This window comes from Bubalus bubalis, chromosome 4 (assembly GCF_019923935.1).
Source record: "Bubalus bubalis isolate 160015118507 breed Murrah chromosome 4, NDDB_SH_1, whole genome shotgun sequence".
In the NCBI taxonomy this organism is placed as follows: domain Eukaryota; kingdom Metazoa; phylum Chordata; class Mammalia; order Artiodactyla; family Bovidae; genus Bubalus; species Bubalus bubalis.
Window position 1 is genome coordinate 15,634,092 of NC_059160.1, and position 26,626 is coordinate 15,660,717.

Below are 26,626 nucleotides of genomic sequence, written 5' to 3' on the forward strand. Positions count from 1 at the left end.
CTTTTAGGCCTCCAAGGCCGAGCTTTGAAAAGGCCCTGAGGCCACACACCTGGAGGGTTATGCAGCCAACTGACCAGCAGAGGGCACTCCTGCATCAGGACAAGCCGACTCCTGATGACTCCTAACACGGCAGCCCTGTCTCAGTCCCCAGGTTCCAGAGCTGGTACAGTACTGTTACCTGGACAGAACAGGTAAGCCAGATGGCTGGCATTAAAGATTAAATAAAGATTACAGAAGAATAGCCTGCAGAGAGTACAGCAAGGGGAAACGGAAGTCTTCAGAACCCAGGGACTCAGCAAGTCACAAGCACCTTCCAACCCAGCCAGGATTTGAGGAAAGATGCAAATGAACTGACACCAGAGATCAGGGAGGGAACCGGGCTCAGGGTGGACTGACAAGGTGATGGAGGCAGTCCTAGAGGGGATAGAGCAGTGCTTGCCCAGCACAGTGGGGTGGGGGGAACCCCAAAACTGATGGGAGGACAACCCACCCACGGGGGCTCTGGATTCCTCCAGTGTGTGTGTGTGTGTGTGTGTGTGTGTGTCTGTGCTTAGTCATGTCCGAGTCTTTGCGACCCCATGGACTATAGCTCTCCAGGCTCCTCTGTCCACGGGATTCCTCCGGAGCCCGCTATAAAGGCAGAGTGCATTTGTAACATAAACAAGAGCTATGGAAACTGGTAAATATTTTGCCCTTCCGACATTAGCACGAGGGATTTCTACCCTGAATTATTTCCCCAAAGAAAAGTTTTCTAGGCTTTAGTTTTCAGTTTAAAGAGAATTCATTTAATGGGAATGTTCTTCATATTAGATTTTTATTCTTTCTCTGCTATGAGAGTAATGACATTGCAGGTGGCTGGATAATTTTTTTTATCCATTTAAACTATATTTTCCGAAATAACTAACACTGGCTGTGTTCCCTTCATAGTGTTTTATTAACTGATTTTATGTTGCTTGGTTTTAAAATATATTTTTAAGACCGTTTCTACATCAAAGTACCACACTGTTTGAACGCCCGCTTCATATGACTTGGATACATATTCCAATGTGTTGGACTGAAAGGTCAGGAGCAGTGAAAAGGGGAAATGGGGTCAGAGAGAAGGAGTAGGGAAGGAGCTGAGGACCCTAAGATAAAATTCACAAGCCTCCTGCTTTCAGGATCCTACAGACATCTGACTCATGGAACTAGAAAAACAAACTTGACATTCCTTCCAATCCCAGGATGCCAAGGAAGGGAGTAGAGACCATTTCTGCCTCCCTCTGAGAATACCTGCCACCAACAGCAAAGTGAAGTTGCTCAGTCGTATCCAACTCTTTGCAACCCCATAGACTGTAGCCTACCAGGCTCTTCCATCCATAGGACTTTCCAAGCAAGAGTACTGGAGTGGGTTGCCATTTCCTTCTCCAGGAGATCTTCCTGACCCAGGGATTGAACCCAGGTCTCCCACATTGCAGGTAGGCGCTTTACCGTCTGAGCCACCAGGGCACTGGTACATGTCATCTGTGCCCAGTAGGAGCCTAGGACCGTGCAAGTCAGGGAGAGCAATGTAAGGTTTTGTCAACTCTTTGGGGGAATATCTGGGAAGATACCCTGGAGAAGAGAATGACAACCCACTCCACCATTGCCTGGAGAATTCCATGGACAGAGGAGCCTGGTGGCTACCATCCATGGGATTACAAAGAGTCAGACACGACTGAGCAATGAACACTTTCACTTATGGTACAGACGGTCACTTAATTTAGCAAGTTGGAATATGGCAGTAGAGAGTTGCTGGGCTTCCCTCTTGGTTTATCGACTACACTGTAAAACCAAAACAGGTTCAACTAGGATAAAACCCAACAACAAAACGGAGCCACTGGAACCATCCAAGTACTAGCCTAATGGACACAGGCTTACGTGGACACCCGGTGAGCTCAGAGTTTAGCTCACAGTTCCAGTGAGATCTGTGGCAAACGTAGGACACTAAGGGTTGACCTGGTGTAGCGAATAGGGTCTTTTTAAACCACCGCTTGCCATCTGAGCCACAGTTCCGTCATCCATTCAATGAGATGTGTAATCATTACCCTATGGAGTTTGCAGGGAGAACCAAGTGAAACGGTCCATTTCCTGGCTTACAATGTCAGGGACAGAAGCATGTAATCATGGATATACCATTCCCGTCATTCTCCAGTTGGTTAGCTAGCTTCACATACATTCTTCTAGTTGTGACTAGTTAAGTCATCAACCAGGTTCCCTTAGTCATGAAGGTCTTCCCCGGTGATGATGGAGATGTTAGGCCTTGAGTGTGGCCAAAGGTGATACAGCACATCCTCCTTCTCTAGAAGCCAAACAAGCTCCCCTCTAGCATGCTCTGTGGTATCGCTGCCAGAATGAAGGGCAGAACCATACCCATGCCCACCAATACACACTGCCCCAGGGACTACAATATACACATGGGCAACTCTGGAGAGAAGTGACTGCCATCCGAGGCCAAAGTGTTGGTAAGTAAATCGCCTTTCAAAATAATGACTCCTAAAAGGCTAAAGGAATTGATGACTCAATGACTTCCAAGCAACTCAGCTTAAAGGAGACCTAGCCAAAGGGTAACTTCATATATCAGAAAGAGCAAGCTCTAGGGAGTCAGGCGGAGCTTCAGATATTGACTCCAGCTCCCAACCCATCACCTACAAACTGCATCCGTGGGCAGAGGACCAAGTTCACTAAACTTTCATTTTCTCAAAGAGGTTTCATGAGTATTTATAAGATGATGTAAGATAGCGAAGTGTGTTCTGTGGGACCCTAGTCCAAGGGGATGCTGTACACACACACACATGCACACACTCTAGTCCAAGGAGATACTATACACACACACACATACCCTAGTCCAAGGGGATGCTACATACACACACACACACACTCCACCACACACATTGGATTAGCCAGAAGGTTCATTAGGGTTTTTTCACAACACATTATGGAAGAACAGGAACGAACTTTTTGGCTAACCCAGTACAATTCCATGGTCTAATAAGTCTGAGAAGCAAAACCTGGCAATGGATATCAGCACATCAAAAGCTCTAAAGAATCCAGCAATAAAGAAACTGTCTAACTTGCTTAGTTAGTATATTTTCATCCCCTCTTACTGACAGTAACTGTCAAAACCCTGACTGCAAAACACATCTTGGAATGTTCAAACATAAATACAGAGTGCTTAGTACAATGCAAGGCACATAATATATCTTAAAAATGGTGAAAAGTGAAAAAGTTAAGTCACTCAGTCGTGTCCAACTCTTTGTGACCCCATGGACTGTAGCCCACCAGGCTCCTCTGACCATGGAATTCTCCAGGCAAGAATACTGGAGTGGATAGCCATTCCCTTCTCCAGGGGATCTTACCAACCCAGGGATTGAACCTGGGTGTCCTGCATTGGAGGCAGATTCTTTACTGTCTGAGCCATCAGGGAACCCCTTAATAATGGTAGACATCACTATATAAAGTATTCTTTTCCCATCCCATTCTTTTCCCAGCATTCTACTTATGTGAATATAATCATAAAAAATACTGCTAATAGGAACTTCCCTGGTGGTCCAATGGTAAAGACTTTGCCTTCCAATGCAAGGAGTGCAGGTTTGACTCCTGGTCAAGAAACTAAGACCCCCACATGTCTTGTGGCCAAAAAACAGAAACAGTAATGCAACAAATTGAATAAAGACATCAAAAAATGTTTTTTAAAAAATAGTACTAGTAGTAATAATGGGTTGTTACACTCTGGTGTTTAATCACACAGCTAACCCACAAGAGACTGGAATTTGAACCAAGGTGCATCCGACTCCGAGTCTTTATGCCATGCTGCTTCCCCATCCCTCAGCGATGCCTGGAATAGCCGAGCCCTGCTGCCAAGGTTGGAAGGGGCCAATCACGGGTCAATGCTTCCACCACTGAGCCAGTGAGAAGCAGCCCCCTTGGGGAGGGGTGGCTCCTACCTGGTGCCGGATGCCATCGTCACCGACGCACTGGGTACAGGCCTCCTCAGGGACACAGCTGCCTTCCAGCATCACTTGGTGCGGAGGGCAGAAGCAGCCTTCCAAGGGATGGTCCCCACAGGAGCTCGAGTTGCCCTCACACTGCCGGGGGCAGCCACTCTCACAGTGGTTGTAGACCAGGGAGGGCGGGCAGGACACAGCTGCAGAGAGAGAAGGAGATGATTCTCAGGGGCCACAGCAACCAGAGGGAAGCACGTACCGCTGATTCAAGGCGGCTGGATCATCCGACAAGTTTGCTGGGATGGAAACTAGCCAGTTTCCACCAATTTTCACTCTTACCATCTTCCATAGAAATAAGACTTTGAAGCTGGGCACATGACCACCCAGAATAAAGACTACATTTCCCAGCATCCCTTGCAACTAAGTGTAGTCACATGACTACATTCTGACCAATGAACTATTAGAGCAAGTGTAGACTCTTATGCAGCTTCTAGGAATCTTTTTTTGAAAGACAGCTGTGCCTCTGGCCCTTCTCCTTCCTTCCCTTCATCCTGCTGCTTGGAACCTGGGTGTGATGGCCAGAGCTCCATCTTAAAGCACGAGAAAAGAAGCGAACCCATGCAAGGACGGAGCAGAGAACTAGAACCCACTTTGAGATCTGGAAAGAGCTGAAGCCACCCGCCTCTGATCTGCTGTATGACAGAGAATTTTACTTCTTCCTCGCTTGCAGCCAAATTTAACCCCACCTGATGATGTGAACCTGTGATCCTTAGGAAATTCTGTGGTTATTTTTTTAATATGGGTATATTTAACGCTTTAAAAATTCTCTTCAACTTAAAAAAAAAAAAAAGGAACCTACAGCTACAGAGGGATGTTCTGGGAGAGAAGCTACAAAGTGACCCACTTCTCCCACTCTGGTCCTGCCCAACCCCTTCCTCACATTTTCACGGTGCCAAGGCATGTGGTAGAGAAGATTTCAAGGATTTAGACCACCAAAGACTTTCCTCATGCATGCGTGCTAAGTTGTTTCAGTTGTGTCTGATTCTTTGCAACCCCGTGGACTGTAGCCTGCCAGGCTCCTCTGTCCATGGGATTCTCCAGGTAAGAATACTGGAGTGGGTTGCCATGCTCTCTTCCAGGGGATCTTCCCCACCCAGGGATCCAACCCGCATCTCTTGCATCTCCTGCATTGGCAGGCAGGCTCTTTACCACTAGCGCCACCTGGGAAGCCCAAATGCACAACAAATTGCCAGGAGGTACAACAATTAATAAATAGAGAAGGTGCAATCAGTAACTCAGAATCTAACATTTTTCCCTTGATTGGCAGGCAGGTTGAAAGGAGGCAGTATCAGCCAGAGGGACTCATAAAACCAGAGCCCCAACACACCTAGGGGTTTGATAGGGACAGTGTAAAGGAACAAAGTAGGTGATGAAACAGTTAATCCCACTAGAGGACTGTAAGTGGGGATATCAGAGACCCCTGTAAGTTAATGATGACTCAGAAAGCAGGTTTGCTTAACCACAAAACCAAGCAGGCTTGCTTAGCAACAAAACCATGAGACAGAAACATGAGACATGTCCCCAAATAATAAAACAGTGGTGACATGAGCCCCACATCCTGCCCAGTGAGCTCAGTAAGTTTATGATCCCTAGGACATGCTCTCTGCACATATGAAAAACAATCTGTGGACCAGCTTGACCAGGTAAGAACAAGAAAACCCTGCTTAACCTGGAGGAGGAGCTGATGATAGAAGCATGACGTCTACTCAAGAAGACAGGGAAGGTCTCCCCCTCACCCCGCCTCCCCTCTTCTCCTTTGATTATAAAACTGGAGCCCAGTAAGTTCTTGGGGGTGGGGCACCCCCTTGCCCACCTGCTTCTAAAACCTCATATGTGTCCTGTTCTAATAAGTCACTTCTTATCTATCACTGTGCCTCTCGGTGAATTCCTTCTGTGCTGAGACACAGAGGACTTGGTGTAGGAGCTCTTCGGTGCCAGCCCCCCACACACACACAAATGACACCAAACCATGTCAAGTTATCTAGTCATCTAGTCCAACTATCATTTCAAGATGCAGAAGCTGAGGTCCAGAAAGACTAAGGAAATAGCTGATCACCCAGATGAGCTGGGGCTAGGATGCCCAAGTCCTCCAGCCCCAGTTAAAGCTGAGACAGCATTAAACTCGGAGACTCCGAGATGCTTGCACACATTCATTTCCCTCAAAAAAATAAATAAATAAACATGTGCCAAGTCCAGGTAAGGAAGCTGACCATGGGAAGGTGTCTACACTAGCAAGCCCATGGTATCTCTAATGAAGAAGCTTCTTGGTATTCGAATGGTACAATTCCACTCACACTTCTAAACCCTGCCCAGGCGTGGCTTGCTCTGGGAACCTTTGCTAAAGCCTGGTGCAAGTCCAAGTTCAAGGTGACTGCTTATTCTGTATTTTGCTGGGGTCTAGATGTGTCTTATTATTGTTCAGTCGCTAAGTTGTGTCCGACTCTTTCTGATCCCATGGACTGCAGCATGCCAGGCTTCCCTGTCCTTCACTCTCTCCCGGAGTTTGCTGAAACTCATGTCCATTGAGTTGGTGATGCCATCCAATGTGTCTAATACATTAAAGTCACATGTGCAGGAACTGCAGAAATACTGATAGAAAGGACCATGCTTTCATTTGCCTAGAAACTCATTACATAGAAATCCTATGTTCAAATTACCTGTACATCTACCATCTTACTTGACCCTGAATGGAATCCTAGGGAACAGGAAAGGTGGAGATTTTGATCTCCATGGCCCAGATTTTAAAAATATGAGGTTTCAGAGAGGTTGAGCAGGCTTCCCATTTGTCATTCTTCATAGCATTTGGGGGAGCCTGTGGAGACTCACCCAGAGAAGGCAATGGCACCCCACTCCAGTACTCTTGCCTGGAAAATCCCATGGACAGAGGAGCCTGGTGGGCTGCAGTCCATGGGGTCACTAAGAGTGGGGCATGACTGAGTGACTTCACTTTCACTTTTCACTTTCATGCATTGGAGAAGCAAATGGCAACCCACTCCAGTGTTCTTGCCTGGAGAATCCCAGGGACAGAGGAGCCTGGTAGGAGGCCATCTATGGGGTTACATAGAGTTGGACCTGACTGAAGCAACTTAGCAGCAGTGGAGACTCACCACAGAAATCGGGGCTCCTCCAGTCGACACACACCCCCTTGGTCCGGCAGAGGTGGGCATAAGAGGCAATGGCTTCGCATACTTGCTTCTGCTGGCAACTGTCCTGCTGGCACATGGCGTGAAATGTGGCCGGAGCAAGGACCTTGTGGCACTCGGCAAATAGCTCAGAGAGGAGGGTCTGGCAGTGGGAGCCCTGGGAGATGGGGCACGGCTCCTCGGGGCCCAGCGGGCACATCTGCCCCGGCTGCTGCACCGTCCACTCCCGGACCAGTGTCTTCCAGTCTGCAGTGACCGTGCCATCCCTCAGCATGAAGTCATTGGCCCCGTTCTCATCACAGAACCCTAGAGAAACCAGGAGAGACATGGCTGAGAGCCCAAAGCCAGCTCCCGATGCTGGAGGCTTGGCCATTCTCCACCCCTGCCAGCATCTGAGCCCACTACCGGACCCAGAAATGGCAGTAGCCAGGGCCCCTGAGATTAGAGCAAGGAGGGCGTACATCTCAGGGAAGAAGCAGACAACAGTCTTACCACAGAGACCGTACGTCTTGGAGGCAGAGATCTTGGGGCTCAGCTGCAGCTGGAACTCGTTGTTTTGTGGGGTGAAGGAGAGGATGTGGCCCAGAAGGTTGAATCTGACCTCAAACATGATGGTACCATAGACTCTGACCTCCATGTCCCCACCCAGATAAGGGACAGAGACCAGTCTCCCATTCACCATCACCTGCCCAAAGGAGAAAAGCCCCATCAGTAGTCATGGCAACGAGGAATCCTAGGATTTCGCTCGTAGTCTTTTTCCACAGTTCATGAGAGTCCCTACACATTCATCCCACTCAACTCCACTGTTATTCACAAACCTGGGCACTGGCCGGCAGCTCTTCTAAGATAAAGGGGCTCTACAGAGCTTGGCAGGAGAGTGCACTCTTACAAAGGTGAACAGCCAGCCAGGCATCTGGAGCCCAAAAGCTCAGGGGTTAAAGGAAACCTTGAGTCCATCTGTACTCAACAGGGAAGACTGACTCCTCAAGACAGGCTGGGGAAGTTGCCATTTGCCAACTCATTGGTGCCCTATCTCCAGGAGCATCTAATAGGAACACTTTAATCTTTATTTTATTTTGGTCACCAGATCTACAGAGGCTCCACAATATATCACATCAAACCTGTTAAAATATACTCACCTCCCATGATGACTATATTTTTGCTGTAAAAAATTTGGAAGGCTTTTTATCCTTTTGAATTTTAAACATTTGGCTATGAGCTACTCATTCAATATATGATGAGCTGTGATTATTTTTTTCAGCAATCACTGTGCATGTTTAAGAAGTCTTGCAAGAGAAGGTCTACCCCTTAAGTTGCTTTCATGTAATGAAATATTTATGATTTCCAAAAGAACATGTAAAGAAGTTGCATGATACAACCTCTTGTAAACATGTAATCAAACATTTATTTTGATTAGTTTTGCAGTTTTCTTTTTGAGTTTTGGGGCCACACATTTTGCTTGGGCCCTAAATATTTTCAAAGGCTTTCATCTAGGCCCTAAATATTTTCCTTCAGAAGGTTGGCAGGCCCTACCCTAGGTACAGGGCACAAAATGCCTGCTGGACAAACAGCCTGGTGTCAACCCCAATCTTCTACTAGTGCAAAAAACTGGCACCCCATTGGCAATGTAATGCTACTGACATCAGAGCCTCTCTGGGACTTCCCTGGGGGTCCAGTGGCTAAGACTCCATGCTCCCAATGCAGGGGCCTAGGTTCGATCCCTGGTCAGGGAACTAAAATCCCACATGCCACAACTAAGAGTTTGGCGAAGTCAGATAAAGAAATATTTCTTAAAAGAAAGAAAGAAAATAGACCCTTTATTCTGAATCTGGGCCCAGAACAACAAGAAATCACACCAAAAGGGAGATGCCATAAGCCCCTTCTACAGAGATGGCACCCTTCTAATCAGGCAGAAGGTCAAGTCTCTGCACAGGAGCACCAGCTAAAACCAGCTGCTACCGGGTCCATGTGGCATCCCCAAGGGCCCTGCCACAGGACCACAGAAAGCACCTCTTACCTCCATGTTGCTGTGGAGCTCAACTGAGAGGCCGTGCTGCTTCACCTCCACAGATTTCATGCAGGCCTGCCTCGCCCCAGCGCTGCAGAATCCATTATGGAGAATCACCTCCAAGTCCTGCTCCTTGTTGTGAAACAGAACATATGAGCAGTTGCCGGTCAGCTTGAAATTCTGTCCATCAAAGGTCACGATGTGCCGAGTGGAGCTGCCTGTGCACACACCTGGGCGAGAAAGCAAAGGACGGGTATGACCTGAGCGGACTCCCACCCGTGCAAAGAAGCAGCCGCATGCAGATATCCAGAGCTGGGAGTTGGGTGGGCTTTTTGAAGCCACAGAGGCAAATTTCTTCCTTTTTACAGACTAGGAAACTGATTCTGAAAGGTAGAGCACCTTAGGCAACCCTTGGCCATTAAATATGTTCCTAGGAAAGATTTAGAAGGATGAGGATTCCATTAAAATGTGGCAAATTATAGAGTCATACTTCCAAAAAATGTAAACGTGCAAAGTTAATGCTCTCCCCCACAAGGATGTCTTGGCCCAGGAAACAAACTGAGGTTCCAGGGGTGTTAGGACACGTTGAAACCACAACAAGCTAAGTAAACCATGAGCTCATGACCTCACTGGAAAGGAAGTTCCCCTAAAGGCACATGTGTCTTTTCAGCTACCAAGTGACTAATGGTACACATGGCCACGTTGACATGATCCCTTAAGAGACCCTGAAAGAGAAATATTCCTGAAGCCAAAACAAACGGTGGGGTCTCGACACGATCTCGTCTGCCACTTGTCCGTCCACACCATCAGCAAACTCTCAGGGTTTCTATTAAAACACCACTTGGGAAGACTGATCATCTTGCAACTATGTCAGATGATTCCATAAAAATCCCCCCAATGGACCACAGTCCATGAATAAAGGAAATCAGTCCTGAATATTCATTGGAAGGACCCATGCTGAAGCTGAAGCTCCAATACTTTGGCCACCTGATTCGAAGAACTGACTCACTGGAAAAGACCCTGATCCTGGGAAAGATTGAAGGCAGGAGGAGAAGGGGGCGACAGAGGACGAGCTGGTTAGATGGCCTCACCAACTCGATGGATGTGAGTTTGAGCAAGTTCTGGGAGTTGGTGATGGACAGGGAAGCCTGGCATGCTGCAGTCCATGGGTTGCAAAGAGTCAGACATGACTGAGTGACTTAACTGAACTGATGGACCAGAGTCATACATGATCTGAAAACTAATCTCGGACCTCAGTAAAGTTGGAAATTAGCCTTCCATGGTCAACAAACCATGATCACATCTATGGTTGTGAAGAAATGGAAACCAAGAACTGAGAGGCAGATCCAGGGGGTCAGCAAGGACTCACTAACACCACCCTTGCTCTCTGCCAGGCCCAGGAGACCTCCACAGCAAGAGTGACCCATATACCAAGGCAGCACAGACCCTGGCAAATGATACACCATTGTTCAGGGCTGATTGGCTCCCAGATGCTCTTCTACTCAAAGTTCCCCACGTCCTGGGCAGCCGGTCACATCCAAGCAACAGTCCTGAATGCTACCACCCCACTGACATCCACGCTGTAAGTGTTCCCAGACACCCCAGCGGGGGTACCGTAAAGTCTTTTTTTAAAAGAAAATATCTATCTGGTCTTAGTTGCCACATGCAGAATCTTTCAGTTGCAGCATGTGGGATCTAGTTCTCCAATCAGGAATCAAACCCAGGGCCCTGCATTGGGAATGTGGAGCCTAAGCCACTGGACCACCAGGGAAGTCCCTGTGGCCAACTCTTAAGCAGTCCAGCCCCAGCTGCCACAAGAACGTAGTAAGTCCCAAGATAAAGAAATGGCATTAAGCTGGCAGGTTAGTGGGAGTGGCTTTGCCCACCTGGGATGAGCTGTTTCAGTGAAATGGTGTTAAGCTGGCAGTTAGTGGGAGTAGCTCTGCCACCTAAATGACTTAACTTCTGTGATCCTCTCCTATCTGCTCTGCTCTCTTTGAACCAACAGGGAGACTTCTGGGCATATCTTTCTATAGACTTCTGACACTGAGAACCACATGAATGCCTCACACACAGAAGGCAAACAGATAGAATCAGCTAGGATGGTGGAGAGGAAAATTCAAGACGGAACACAAACAGGTACAAAATCAAATGAATGGTAATGAATAATGTGAGTACACAGCAGGGAAGGGGGAAACTAACCTAAATAACTTTGGTGAAAAATGTACTCTGTACCCAAAGTGAAAGTCGCTCAGTCATGTCTGACTCTTTGCGACCTCATGGACTATGGAATTCTCCAGGCCTGAATACTGGATTGGGTATCCTTTCCCTTCTCCAGGGGATCTTCCCAACCCAGCGATCGAACCCAGGTCTCCTACATTGCAGGCGGATTCTTTGCCAGCTGAGCCACCAAGGAAGCCCAAGCATACTGGAGGGTGTAGCCTATCCCTTCTCCAGGGGATCTTTCCAACCCAGGAATCGAACTGGGGTCTCCTGCATTGCAGGCAGATTCTTTACCAGCTGAGCTACCCGGGAAGCCCTGCACGAATGTATATTCTAGTTAGTATATTTGGTTTTCATAAAGATATTGGTTAGCAGTTCTGTTTTTATGGGTTTTTTTTTTTTGGCTGCGTGGCTTGTGGGATTTTGATCCCCAACCAGGGATCAAACCCACATCCCCTGCATTAGAAGCATGGCATCTTAACGACTGAACCGCCAGGGAACTTCCTTGGTAGCAAATCTGAAACTACTTTGTGTGTATTTTGTATACGGTCCACAAAGGAATGAAGGCCCAGGGTTGCTCTAAAAGTGCTCAAACTTCTATATGGTAAGGAGGACACCTAAAGAGAGACAAAGAGAGAGCCTGTGTGAGGGGTTGAATTCAAAAACAAATAAATGAAAATAACAAAACAAAGCAAACCAGAAGGATGGCAGGATGAAGCAGTGGGCAGGCAAAGAATATAGAATACACAACTGATATCAAAGGAAAACTCGGGAGAGCTGGCAAGAAAGAGCAGCTGCCTTAAACACCTGTCAGGCCAGAACACAGGGCCCTCCCACGGAAGCACCAATCATGTAAGAACTTCAGAATCCACTTCCAGCCCCACCATCCTCAGAGGCAGGCAGTCCATGCTGGGATCAGGGAGGCTTTTCAGCTCTAACTCAAGTTCAAAGTCTTATTTATTACCCAGGAGCAGGCATCTAACCAGTATTCTTGCCTGGAGAATCCCATGGACAGAGGAGCCTGGAGGGCTACGGTCCATGGGATCACAAAGAGTCAGACACGACTGAGCAACTGAGCAAGAGGCTGAGTACTGACCTCAGAAAATCAATTCCTCCCTCTGGTTATGCATTATCTGGGGATGTGCCCTCCAAAAGGCACAGGAAGGAGATGGGGAGCCCTGGAATGGGATGGAAACATGTCCCAAGGACAGGAGAGTGAGGGAACATGGGTGGTAGGGCCAGGAGATGGCCTTCTGGTCTACCTCTTGGCACAGACAAGCAAAAGGCACCAGACCCTGAACACTGCCCAGGCTGAGGAAGCAAAGGACTCACAGGGGCAGGCCCAGCGGCAGCCACAGGCTTCCTCCATCCTGAGCGGGGTCTGGCCGTCGGGGCATGATGGCTGTGGTCCCTGATCGCAGTTGACCCGGTGGCTCTTCAGCAAGGTCTGGCCATCTGGCAGGCAAGTCACCGTGTGGCACTGATCCAGCAAGGTCCAGACGTCCCCAGGCTGCAGAGAAAGAACCACGTTTGGGCAGGGACTGGAGTGAGGCACTTCAACATCCACTAGGCAACTAACCCTCCCGCCCTCAGGAGATATAAAAACTACAACTTGGGCCTGAATGGCAAGGAGACAGGAGACAGAACATAAGATTTACAGGTGGATCCACTCCCATCCCCAACCAAAATTTTTTAATTTTTTATTTACTTTTTTAGGCTTTTATTATTATTTATTTCATGCTAGGTCTTGGCTGCTGTGTGGGCTTTCTCTAGTTGTGGCGAGTGGGGGCCACTGTCTAGTTGCCGTGCGTGGGTCTCATTGCGGTGACGTCTCCTGTGGTGGAGCACAGGCTCTAGGGTGTGCGGGCTTCAGTAGCTGCGGCTCCCGGGCTCTAGAGCACAGGCTCAATAGTTACGGCCCACGGGCTTGGTTGCTCCGCGGCATATGGGATCTGCCCAGATCAGGGATTGAACCTGTGTCTCCTGCCTTGGCAGACAGATTTTTTACCACTGAGCCCCCAAGGAAGCCTCCAATTAAAAAAAAAAAAAAAAAAAGCTATTGGACCCAGACCAAAGGAGGAAATGTTAACCAGGGGGTCGAGGACTCCAAATATACATTCCTGATCTTTCCTTCAAAGCCAACAGAAAGGAACTTACCCTCCTCTCATTCCCGTCCTCATCCACGCAAACACTGAGGAACCCTGAAACAGACACAAGTCAGACCTCTGTCCCCACCCACCACCCAGAAATTGTGAGCCATCCGCTCAGCTACCTGGCTGGTCCTTGAAGCTGGAATGACTGAAAAGAATGTGAGTGAAATGAGCAGTGAGGGTTCGGGTATGGGAGATTAGAAAGCAGTCATCCTGTGGTTCTTCAGGCAAACATTGTGGGGTGTTTTATTTTTTTTTGGCTTTGCCTTATGGCTTGCAGGATCTTAGTTCCCTGACCAGGGGAGCGAGTCCATGCTCCCAGCAGTGGGAGCGTACAGTCCTAACCACTGGATCGCCAGAGAATTCCATAAGCTTCGTGGTTGTTAGTCATTATAGTGATACAACAGTAATAACATGGCAACAACTACAATCGACATCTTCTTGTCCTCTTTTCTATGTATTGATATTAATATATCAGTGCCTAGTAAGAAGAGGGAAATGAGACAAGATCCTGAAACCTTGAAAGAGATCTTCAAAATTCCTACCAAGAGAGCTATCATCTAGCAAGACAGGGCAATAACTCCTAGTAGGTTTGGACTCACATCTAATTATATTAGGAAAATACAAAAAAAACAAGTTTAAAAAATATCATGCGTGCGGAAAAAAAGGAGATCAACCCAGTCAATCCTAAAGGAAATCAACCTGAATATTCATTGGAAGGACTGATGTTGAAGCTGAAGCTCCAATACTTTGACCACCTGATACAAAGAGCTGACTCATTGGAAAAGACCTTGATGCTGGGAAAGATTGAAGTAGGAAGAAAAGGAGACGACAGAGGGTGAGACAATTGGATGGCATCACGATTCAATGGACATGAACTTGAGCAAACTCCGGGAGATAGTGAAGGACAGGGAAGTCTGACGTGCTGCAGTTCATGGGGTTGCAGAGAGTCAGACACGACTTGGTGACTGAACAGCAATGGTAAAAACAAAAAGCTTCTAACCCTAAATCAATTTAAACTATGGTGCTTTGATGTTAAATTCTATGTTACTGTATTTCTTTTTTTAATCTTTTTATTTTCTTTTTTATTGAAGTATAGTTGATAGACAATACTGTGTCAGTTTCAAGTATACCACAAAGGGATTGCTATATTTTTTTAGATTACATTCCATCATAGATTATTTCAAGATCTTGAATGTAAATCTCCATGCTATACGGTAAATCTGTGTTGCTTTTCTGAAGTCTTTTACACCCATGCTGAGCATGAGTGCAGGGCCTGGAGAAGAGGTCCATGACCTGTGGATGTTAGGGTTCCCTGCCTCTGCCTTCCGTTTCTTTGTCCAGAAGCCCCATCCATAGTGAGCAAGGACAGTAAGGAGGGAAGGAAGTATATACACAGAGAACTTTCTGGCAGCCCCTTGGAGGTTTGTCTTACAATCTCCCACAAGCAGAAATTTATAGATCATGGCCTATAAAGCAGTCTTAATTCAAGGCCAAATCTCATGTATGGGAACCTTGTAGTGTCGAGATGGGTTTCACTGCTTTTGCTTCTATTTTGAGGGGATAAGAGAGACATCACAAGACTCACCAGAGCATAGCCTCTGGAAGAAGGAGTTGCCAAGGGCAACCATGCTGGGGAGGTCTTCGATCCGCTGGAGCTCTGCCACGTTGGAGCTGGCCCCCGGACCCGCCAAGACCCTCAGCTGGGCTGCATCATACTGGTCCCCAATCCCGATGGGGAACACGGCCACTCCTGCGGTTACAGAGGAACGAGAAAGGGTCTGTGCCCACCTCTGGTCGAGTGGGTTCAGAGTAGTCTGGCCTGAAGCTTCACCCAGCCACTTGTAGAGCCTCAATATTTTTAAGCAATTATCCTCCAATTAGAAATAAATTTTTTAAAAACTACAAAAAAAAAAAAAATGAGCTGTTCTCCAGGGAGATACGAAGATGCTACATCATTCCCCTCACCCAGCACTCCACGCCCACCCCCGGCTCACAGGGCTGAACCCTGGACACTCACGGTTGGATCTGGCAGCAGCAGCGGCCGCCTCCACTGAGTCCATGGAGGAGCCTGTGACCAGGATCACCACCACCTTGGAGGCACCGGGCCTGGCCCCGTGGACTTGGGACGTGATGTAGCGCACCGCGAAGGACAGCGCCTCCCCTGGGAACAGACAGTGGGCCCCACAATCAGTCCTGACTCAGGGATGGGGGTCCTGAGGCCAGCTGAGCACCCCGTCTCCCGATGGAGCCTCGGATCACTGAGACGGAATGACTCAGAGACTCGGAGAGGCTCACATACGGGTGAGAGGAGGAAGAATGTCTCAGCCCTCAGTTTACAGAAAAGGAAACTAAGGCCAAGGAGCAATGGCCAGCCGGGGTCACTCGGTCACTTGTGCCAGGCGCGGGGGCTGCACGTGGCCCCTGCCCCCCAGCCCGCACCCACTTTACCGACTTGGCTGGGGCCTCCCTCGCGCTGCATGGGGTCCACAAGGCTCAGCAGGTGGGCCTTGTCCATGTGCACGTTCCAGGACACGTCGATGTTGGTGATGCTTCCGTACTGCAGGACCGACACCTGAGTGAGCTGAGGGCCTGGCGGGAGATGGGGTGCAGGAGTCACGCTCTGGATCAGCGGGGAGCCCCCACAACACCCTGCTTCGGACGCCTCACTCACCTAGGTTGGCTTTTGAGATGAAAGCCTTGACGAAACTCTTCATTTCATCAAAGTAAGAGGCTGGAGAGTTGGAGGAGCCATCCAGGAGAAGAACTACATCCAGGGGCTGGCTGCAGTCTGCAGAGACAGGAGGGAGTGGCCAAGGGCAGCGGGGGACAGGCCCCAAGCTCCTGAAGCAGACACTCACTGGACTGTGTGTGCAGGGCGCTGGACTGGGAGGCGCCACATAAGGGAAGCATGTCCCCCAGTCCTGCATGGGTGTGGCAGCTGGTGCCAGGCAGCAGGCAAGGGGGCTGCGAGACCCCAGGTGTGGAGATGTTGGGGGATGCCAACACCGCCCAAAGGCAGTTTAAACACCACAGGCGGCAGCAAGAGGCAGAGGCATCCTGTCCCTCCGTTTCGGGGGCTGCAGCTCTTCTGGAATCGAACAATAGACTGGAGCAGAAAACAGGCGGATGGCAAAGGAAGCAGAGCAAAGCACCCCTGGAAGGTGGACTTGTGTGTCCGTGGGTCTCAGGTGGCATGTGAGGAGCTAGAAGGTGATTCTATTGCAAAGGCCTAAAGCTCATGTTGATGGTTGGGACCAGGGTCATGATCACCGTGAGGAAACAAACTCTGCCCTAAATGCCATTCTGAGATTGGATGAAGCCATTACTGAGAGATCACAAGAGTTTAGATAAATCGGTAGCCCAGATAAAAACCAAGAAACAAAGGCATAGACAATGAAAGAAGGCTAGTGGTTCTGGAATGAGTCCAAACACTCCAAATAAAGATACTCTAGAACTAGGGATTGGGCTTCCCCAGGGACTCCGTGGTAAAGAGCCCACCTACCAAAGCAGGAGACACGGGTTCCATCTCTCGTCCGGGAAGATCCCACATGCATGGAGCAACTAAGCCCGTGCATCGCAACTGTTCAGCCTGCACTCTAGAGCTGGGGAACCACAACTACTGAAGCCCAAGCGCCCTAGAGCCCATGATCCACAACAAGAGAAACTGCCACAATGAGAAGCCCTTGCACTACAACACAGAGTAGCCCCCACTCACCACAACTAGAGAAAAGCCTGAGTGCAGCAACAAAGACCCAGCACAGCCAGAAATAAATAAGTAAATAAAGAAGAACTAGAAACTGATCAGTCGTTAGTATCAGTTAAGAAGGTAGTAATAATAGCAGGGGAGATAAACCATTTTTGAGTGCTTGCTATGTGCTAGGTACCATTCTAAGCATTTTACAAGTAAGCACTATTATTATCCACATCTTACAGATGTATGCATGCTGGGTCACTCAGTTCTGTCTGACTCTTTGCAACCCTATGACTGTAGCCTGCCAGGCATCTCTGCTCAAGGGATTCTCCAGGCAAGAATACTGGAGTGGGTGGCCATGCCCCTTCTCTAGGGATCTCCCCAACCCAGTGATGGAATCTGGTTTCTGCAGAATCTTTACCGTTTGAGCCACCACAGAAGCCCATAAGAAAAGATCCTTCCCCCTCAAAAGACCACAGATGCCTCTCCCTGAAGGCAAGACGTGACAGAAAACACAGAGCAGAGAGACAGATTGGAGCCTGAGAACGACATCTTCACCAAGGCAGCCCCTAGCCCCCCAAGTCCTCGCTCCAACGCCAAGCCCCCACATACCTGGGGCAGGGGCGAGGGTGGGGAGGTGCGGGCCGTCTTCGGAGCAGCACCGCTGCAGCACCAGATCTGGAGCTTCTCGGGGGAGCCTCTCGAAGTCCTGGATGAAGATGGGGGTCTGGGGCCAGCTGACCCTCTCCAGCTCCTGCACATCCACGCGGGGGCCCACGCCGATGGGCACCAGCTGGATGTCTCCAGGCATCCGCTGGATCTTGTCCGAGGCCGGGCTTCCTGTCACCATGTAGACCAGGTTGGGCGCCTGCTCCCGGTCCCCCTGGCTGGCGGAGAAGCTATGCTCCGACAGGTACTGCAGGGCCAGCCCCGTGTTTGTCTGGTTGCCACCCCGGTAGCGGACTTCACGGAGTCGCTGCAGGACCACGTCCTTGGACTGTGGCTCCCTGAAGGAGTGCTCCACAGTCACCACATATGAGTACTGCAACACTGTGACGTGGATGCCATCCCGGCCCACGTCCATGCGTCGGATCACCTCCTCCACAAACTCTGCGCTCCTGTTGAAGTTGGCCTCGCCCACTTCGTCCGAGCCTTCCAGGAGGAATGCCACATCCAGGACCACAGAGCTCCTCTTGGGTCCCGGCGGCGAAGGACCCAGGAGCTGCGGTGCCACAGTGACCTGTGCGGTGAGGGGACGTTGCGTCAGGGTCGGGGCAGACACCTCGAGGGCGAGGTCGCAGAGGTAGCTGACAATCTCGTCCATCCGCTGCTCCAGCTCGTGCACGCCACTTAGCACAAAGGCTTTGTTCTCAGATGCCTGCTTCTCGATGAGGCGGATCTGCTTGAGGCTGGCGTGGGGCCCGATGCCCACGGGGACCACGGAGACCTTCTTCTTCTTCAGGCCCTGGACGTAGCGGACCAAGTTCCGGGCCAGCCTGGGGGGCTCCTGGCTGGCGGTAAGCAGCAGGGCCACGCGAGAGGCCTCAGGCCGGTCAATCCTGCCGAAGATCTGGAAGAGCGTGTACTTCAAGACCTCGCTGGTGGAAGCCACCTCGCTGCCCGCGTACTTCACCTGCCCAGCAATGCGCCGCAGCTCAGATGGCCGTTTCCGGTCTTGCAGCGCGAGGTAGGCATGGGAGCCATCATGGTACTCCACCACGGCCACACGGATGCGTTTCTGGGAAATGTGCAGACGCTCCATCATGCCCACCACGAATGCCTTCAACGTCTCGAAGTCAGCCTCGGACAGCTTGGAGGAGCCATCCAGCAGGAAGACCAGGTCCAGGAGTTTGCTGCAGAAGAAGTCGTGCAGCGGCGGCTCCGGGATGTCCTCCACGTATGGGGTTGTGGGGGTGACCGGGCCTTCAGTGGGGGGCGGACCTCCTGGCTCCCTGCAGGCTTCACAAGTGAGGCTGACACCATCACAGTGACTGCAGGAGGGGAGAGACCAAAATGGTTCAGAAAGAAGCACACACACACACACATATATATACACATGCACACATATACACGCATAAATATACACATACACATGTACACATACATACATACACACATGCACACACATATACACATACACACTTCCCTTGAGTTGTGAGTCCCTTAAAAACCAAAGCTTCTACCCAACCTAGGACCTAAAAATGAATCTTTCTTCTTTCTCGGCAGTCCACACAGCCATTCAAATTTGATTGATTTTCAACCTATGCCTCTAGCAACATAAATATTTAATTATAATCCAAGCCTTCTCCCAAATATCTCCAAAGACAAACACTGCTCTGTAATGTTGATGCTGACCAGGACTTGTAAATGCTCTGCTGAAGATAAATGTTTTTCAGTATTTATTAAACAGAGTCTAAGCTGCGTAACTCCGTAGCATGTTTAACATGTTGGGCTTTAAGGAAGAAAGGAAAACTGGAGTAAAATCATTTTGGAGAGATGAATAAAGGTTTGAAATCCCAGCTTTATCTGGCAGAATGAAGTACTGGGGGTGGTGTTCTCGGGTCTCCAAGATGCTAGATGGGGAACAACATTAACTCATTCATTCTTTCCCACAATGGACAGACGGTTTATGCCCATCACATGCCAGGATCTGGCTATGCCCACACCCAGCCCCAAGCCCCCACACAACTTATCACCCCACCATGGCAAGTTTCCAGTCCCCTGGTCACTTCTCTCCCTTTCACCAGGGTCCTGGAAAGTGGCAGGGTCTGCCAGACCACAGGAGAAGCTGCCTGTGGTGGAGACCCATTCAGGCTAGAACCTTGTTCTGCAGGCACTCTCAGCCATTGTGGCCACTTGCTCTCAGCATCGCAATAGAGTGGGGGGACAGCAGTGCCCTGAGCCCCGGAGTATCCCTGTGGAGTGCCTCCCAGCAGTGTCCCCAGCCTGCTCCAGAACCGCTCTCCACACGGGCTTGCAGCTGCAGCGTGTACCCAGGTCACTGCCCTCCCCATGTGCCTGCGGCTCAGAACCCCTACTCCTTGGCACAGCCAGGGGGCAGGCAAGGTCTTAGCAGAAAGTCGACTCCTACTTCCTCATACTCCACGTGATTTAGGGCCTCCATCCTTGGTTGATAAAGCATGAGTGACAGACTCTCGAGTTTTCTGTGTTTGCTAGAAAATTCACCCGGGCAGAAAGCAGTCGGGGTCTGGCCCTCGCAGCCGTGGCAATGGTCCCTTTCTTCCTCAGCGAGTTTAAGTTTTCGAGTTTAGGATCCCATAAGGAGTGGTGCTGAGCATATCAAAGTTGGAACACAAATTCTCGACTTAGGAGCAGGGCTTCAGGTCCTCACCTCCCCAGGGCCAGCTGCCAGAGGCAATCAGGCAATGGGGCAGTAGGGGGCCCCTACAATCGGTAGGGGGAGTGACCCATGCCTCCCTCCAGTTATGAGAGCCTCATCCTGGCCACCTTGGCGGTGGCCCGCAGTGTATGAGCCCTGCTACAGGGTCAGGGACTCCACCTCACTTTCCCCCCCACCTGCATCCCAACGTCCAGTAAACAAGAAATCTGCTATCCATAGATGCCTGTCCCCAGACTAGATGCCACCTCCAGGGACAAGAAGAGGCCAGGCCCTTCCTTCAGCAACAAGAGATAAAAACCTAAATCTCCTAAGAGGTGTTTCCTGGGGAAGAAATCTAGTCTGTCCTCAAAGACAGAGAGGCAAACCGAACAAGAACAAGACGTCCTTCCCCAAACGGACACTTCCGAGCAGGCCCCCAGGTTTGACAGTAAGGCTGATCATTCAGACAACCAGGGGCAGGGTAGGGGGTGCTGTGTTACCAGATCTGGCAATGCTCAGGGTCCCCAGGGTTCAGGGTCACTTTCTTCCCGGAGGCTAAGCGCCGGCCCTCCACCTGGCACACAGGGCAGTCCTCGGGGTTGACGCAGGTCTGCAAAAGCTCGTCCAGGATTTTCCCTGCATGACAAGCCTCTCATTAGGAGCCAAAGTGCCCACCTTGCCTGCAAGGAAGACTCTCCTGGCACCAGAGGGCCTGTCCCAGCTCTGCCTGCCTCCCCCGAGGGCCACCAAATCACTTAGGGAGCATTCTTTCACCTACAAAATTGGGAGGGGGGTTCCTTCTCCTACCTTGCCTCCTCCAAATCCCAGGACATCACCAGGGGTCTTTTTGTTCCTCCACCAAAGAAGATACCTGATAACTCTCAACCTGTGCTACCCACTGCTGTAGCTACTAAGCACCAGTGCTGCTTACATTTGAATGTAAATTAAGTAACATCAACAAAACTGAACATTCAATTCCTTAGACACAATGAACCACATCTGAGTTGAACTCTCCCGGCATTGCAAAAAGTTCTATCAGAAAGTGCTGCTCCAGATGATAAACCCATCAATTGACCCCCAGAAGCATCACACGGGAGCTCAGCTTGGCAAAAATCTCAGCTGGCCTGGCTCTGGTGGAAGGACGTAGAAACAGGACATAGGGTGATGGGGCTGGGGACAGAAGGGCCCTTGGGCGAGGCTGAGACGAAGCAGGACGGGGCGGCACTTTCCTGAGGACCAGCCCCACCCTCCACTCCATCCCCACACGGGGCCAGGGCCTCACCAGGCGGGCAGTGTGCGTGGCAGCCCTCCACGCACTGCACGGGGCAGGCCAGGGGCTCCGGGTGCTGGCACGTGACTGGACAGGCCGGAGCACAGCTGTTGTAGCGCCACTCGCATTGGTACCCACTCTCCTTCAGGTTCCGCTCCTCACAATTCTGGGCTGTGCAGACCCCCAAACAGGCAGATGGTTATCAAGGCCCCGGGCAACCCCATGCAGCCATGGACAGATGGCGGGAGACCCAGGAGGGTGACGGCCCGGGGGAGGAGACAATGGTGCTGGGGAAATACACAGTCACCCACGTCCGATGCATCTGGGCTTTGAGAGCCCCCCAACCAGGAACCCAGTGGTTCTGAATCTGTTTTCCTTATAAAAATGTTCAGTCGCTCAACACAGGGAGGAAGAGGTGACATAAGTATCTGAGCTGCTCGATCACAACGGCTCAGTCGTGTCCGACTCTTTGCAACCCCGTGGACTGTAGCCTGCCAGGCTTCTTTGTCCATGGGATTCTCCAGGCAGGAAGACTGGAGTGGGTTGTCATTCCCTTCTCCAGGGGAGCATCCCGACCCAGGGATTAAATCCGGGTATCCTGCACTGCAGGAGGATTCTTTACCGTCAGAGCCACCAAGGAAGCACTTGTGATGGTAAATGTGATCGAGTCTAATTACAGGCACACTGACCTCTTTCTTCTCTTCATCACCGCTCCCTCTTCTTCTCCCAGAATTTCTCTAGAAGAGGCTCTCCCTGTTGCTCTATTCAATCCTGACCCTCCTCATGCACACGTGTGTCCTGACCCCTCCACCTCGGCTTTCACCCCCAAGTGGGTCTTTCTCCCCCACCAAGGCGTCCACCCCCAGGGTCTCACGGTCCAGCTGTGTGAGGGGAGGGGGCATGGCCAGGATCGCGAGGGACCGCGGGACTCACGGCACAGTGTGGCTGTCCTCCAGGTCACCACCTCGCCGTGCTGGGCACACTCGTGGGCGTAGGCAGCGATGGAGTCACAGAAGCAGGCGCAGTCCCCAATGGACTCGCAAGAACAGCTGTCATAGATGCAAACATCCAGGTACGGCTCGGGGTTCACCTGCAAGGGGGGGCGCGGGCGGCTGTGACCCAGGGCTGCGCTTGGGGACTCTGGCCCTCGGCCAGGCAGGAATGTGCCGTTGATCAGAGTAGGGACAGCGGCTCCAGAGCAGAAGGAGAGATGTGAGGCCATAGTCTCCAGGAGGGGGTGGGTAAAAAGGCAGAAATCCTATGTTCTCATCTGGATTCCAGAAAAGGGGGGAAAAGGCAGGCTTGCCAGCCTCTCATAGATGAGATGTGCCTGAGAATTTTTCAGAAGAACATTCCTTTCAACCCATCTGCTCCAGGCACCTGATGAGCCATCATCCATCCCTATAACCCACTCCCACCCTCATGGGAGTCTGGGTGCTTTACATAAACACAACACACACACACACACTCTTTCCTGGCCTCCACTCAGCAGAGAGACCAAGAAAACCAAAAAGCCATCAGGACCACCCATACTGTCCCGCTAAGATGCTATAGGCTGACGTGCTGGACCTTGGCTAGCCCAGTGCTCCTGGACTCCGACCCCAAACCTACCCTAGGGGAAGCCCACCTGCCGTCTACATTCAAGCCCTAACCACCTCCCACTTTCCACCTGCCGCACACCTGACCCCCACACACCAGCCTTGCTCGGGGGAGTTGCGGTTGGAATGAACCGGACATTAAGCAGCTCACTGTGCCCCACAGCCTTGGTTTCTTTGACCCTCTCACTGCTTCCCCACTTCCTGCTCAGGCGCCCGGGGTCTCCACCAAACCAGGGGATCCTACCTATCCTTCTGGGTCCTGAGGGACTAAAATTCACTGGCTGGACAGGAAGAGATGAAACACAGGTGTTCAGCCACTCCCACGAGGGCGACACGACGAAGCAGCAGGCCTGGGCACCTGTCTGTGACTGCCCCTACATGTGTACATACATACACAAATACACACGTACCCACAGATACACACGTGCGCATATATACATTCAGACAGAGACAGAAACCTACACTGAACCTTTTGCGGAGAAATTCCTCATCACCACGTGAGTTAAAGACATCAAAAGAAGCCATAAAATGCAGGCTCAAAATCTGGCTTTAAGGGGATTTCCTTGGTGGTCCAGTAGTTGGGATTCTGCACTCCCAATGCAGGGCGCACCGGTTCATTCTCTGGTCAGGGAACTAAGATCCCACATGCCACGCAGAGCAGCCAAAAAAAAATTTTTTTTTAATCTGGCTGTAAGACCAGAAGAGTTTCTATAAGACAAGACCTGGGAGCCCAGGGCACGGGTGGGATGTCTGGGGCCAGAAACACAGCAGGGGCAGGAGAAGGGAACCCACCATTCTGAGGTTAGAGATAAGGTAACCTGTGGGGGACAAGCCCCAAGACTGAGGCCAGAAGGGCAGCTCAGCCAGGATGCACAGAGAGCCAACCATTGCACAGAAGAAAAAGGCTTTGCCAAGCATTGCTTTCCTGATAAGCCATCAATTATTCCTTCTGTTTCTTAGACTGAAGCCACAAGAGGTGAGCAACTACAGATCATTTCTAAAGCTCCTGGAAACATCCACGGTTAGAAGTGCCTGTCTCCCAGGCCCCCCACTGCCCTCACCAGCCTGTTGCACTCTCGGAAAATATCACTGGTGAGGACCCTGCAGGAGGAATCCACCATGGTCTGCTTCATGACGTTGTCGTGGCAGATGGTAGGAGCCGAGTCCAGCCGCACCTGGGGAACCAAGAGGGAGAATATAGTTGGACCCAGAACAGGCAACCCAGAAGCAAACAAGTGGCCCTCTCCCCAAGCCCCGCCCCCTGCAGGCCACACCACCCACTTCGCACAGCAGTGGGGACCCCAACCTACTTTCTGGGTGTCAGCGCACTGCGGGCTCACTTTCCAGGAATTCCCAAAGTCCACGGGGTCTTCCTCCACTTGGAGGCTGCTGCTGGTGAGGTCATTGTTCTGGACGCCATCGAAATTCCCACACAGGCCGCACACCCGCTCCTGGGGGACAAGTAGGGGGAGTGTGAACTTTGCAAACCTCGGAGCAAACTGGCTGAGTCAGGAGGAGGAGAGTTCCGGGCAGCACGGGAGGCAGACTCGCCTGAGGAAGAGGAGGAGGGAAGGGGATGGGAGGGCAGCCCAGAGGCAGACCAGGGTGGTCAGCAAAGCCCCAACCCTGCCAAGGCCCTTTCCCTGCTTCTGCACTGACCCCCATGCTGTAATTGTTCAGTCACTCAGTTGTGTCCGACTCTCTGACCCCATGGACTGGCCTCCCTGTCCTTCACCATCTCCATAAATTTGCTCAAACTCATGTCCATTGAGTCAGTGATGCCATCCAACCATCTCATCCTCTGTCTCCCCCTTCTCAGTATGAACATAAATGACCCCATGTTAAGGTTAAGGAAGCCAAGATCATTCACAGAGAGAAGCAGCACACCCAGGTCCCTCGGAGGGCCAGTTAAGCAGCCAGGGCCTTGATCCCTGCAGTATAAACCGTCAGCCGCCCCAGTAAGGGTCTGAGCAGAAGAGAAGCTGGTTCAGCATTACATCAATGAGAGTGTGAGAGGTCTGAGGAAGGAGCCCTCTAGTCCCACTTGACTGTGGACAGTTGCTTGCCTTCCCTGGACAACTGCAGCCTGTTCAGAGCAAGCTGGCCAGGATCCTCTGTGTGTTAGTCACTCAGTTGTGTCCAAGTCTTTGTGACCCCGTGGGCTATAGCCCACCAGGTTCCTCTGTCCATGGAATTCTCCAGGCAAGAATACTGGAGTGGGTTGCCATTTCCTTCTCCAGTGGATCATCCTGACCCAGGGATCTAAACCAGTTCTCCTGCATTACAGGCAGATTCTTTACCATCTGAGCCACCAGGGAAGGCCAGGATTCTGCTGTATACTAAATGCTACCAGCGCTGACATAATATCTTACTTCTCTCCATGTTCACCTATCAGGGGGTGCAGTATACAACAAATCCTGACCAACTAATGAATGAATAGATGAAAACCATCACATAAAAACCACTGGACAAAGACTTCTCCAGCAGTCCTGTGGTTAAGACTCTGCCTTTCAATGCAGGGGGTGTAGGTTCAATCCCTGGTCAGGGAACTAAGATTTCATAAGCTGCGATGTATGGCCGAAAAAAAATTTTTTTAAGTGGACAAAATCAGCCTGGAAAAGAAAAGGTGATGCTTTTAGAACCTTTTTGAAGTCCTGCCTTGAAACAAAGAGAGGTGATTTATTCTGTTTTGCTAGGAAACATGTAAGAAAAATGTTCTCATAGGTGGGCAAAAGGACAAAGATTTTTACGTGGCCTGACAGCCCCTGTGTATGGCCCTGCCTGGTCCCTGTCCTTACTGACCACCAATCACCTCAAGCCCCTCCTCTCTAGCCACCCTGGTCTGCTTGTTCAACACAAACACCATCTACTTCAGGGACTTTGCACCTGCTGTGCCATCTGCGTAAACTCAGGACATTTACCATCTGCCTAAAGTCAGGATATTTACATGACTCCCTTCCCTCTTCCCCAAAGACTCTTCTCACACTTTCTGAGACGAGTCTCATCAGACCAACCCATCTAAAATACTTAGCGGCCCACTGGTCTAGAATCAGCCTTGTAATGCAGAGGATGTGGGTTTGATCCCTGGTCGGGGAGCTAACATCCCACATGCCGTGGAGCAACTGAACTGAACCCGAGCACCACTAGAGAGTCCCTGCCCTGCAATGGAAGATCTCCC

The 26,626-nt window shown here is 50.6% G+C and overlaps 1 protein-coding gene across 1 annotated transcript in view; it reads right to left on the reverse strand.

Annotated features, from left to right (window-relative positions):
• Positions 1-26,626, reverse strand: part of VWF (von Willebrand factor) — a 122,358-nt gene that overhangs the window by 27,123 nt on the left and 68,609 nt on the right. The window contains exons 23-38 of the mRNA XM_006065776.4: positions 24,759-24,899; positions 24,510-24,623; positions 22,784-22,940; positions 21,863-22,021; positions 21,081-21,216; positions 17,853-19,231; positions 16,221-16,337; positions 15,998-16,138; positions 15,567-15,710; positions 15,135-15,299; positions 13,554-13,597; positions 12,729-12,906; positions 9,183-9,403; positions 7,658-7,850; positions 7,130-7,471; positions 3,963-4,162 (exon numbers count right to left, since the gene is read on the reverse strand). Of these exons, the coding sequence (XP_006065838.4) occupies positions 3,963-4,162; positions 7,130-7,471; positions 7,658-7,850; positions 9,183-9,403; positions 12,729-12,906; positions 13,554-13,597; positions 15,135-15,299; positions 15,567-15,710; positions 15,998-16,138; positions 16,221-16,337; positions 17,853-19,231; positions 21,081-21,216; positions 21,863-22,021; positions 22,784-22,940; positions 24,510-24,623; positions 24,759-24,899 (3,831 nt within the window). The remainder of the gene's footprint in view (positions 1-3,962; positions 4,163-7,129; positions 7,472-7,657; positions 7,851-9,182; positions 9,404-12,728; positions 12,907-13,553; positions 13,598-15,134; positions 15,300-15,566; positions 15,711-15,997; positions 16,139-16,220; positions 16,338-17,852; positions 19,232-21,080; positions 21,217-21,862; positions 22,022-22,783; positions 22,941-24,509; positions 24,624-24,758; positions 24,900-26,626) is intronic.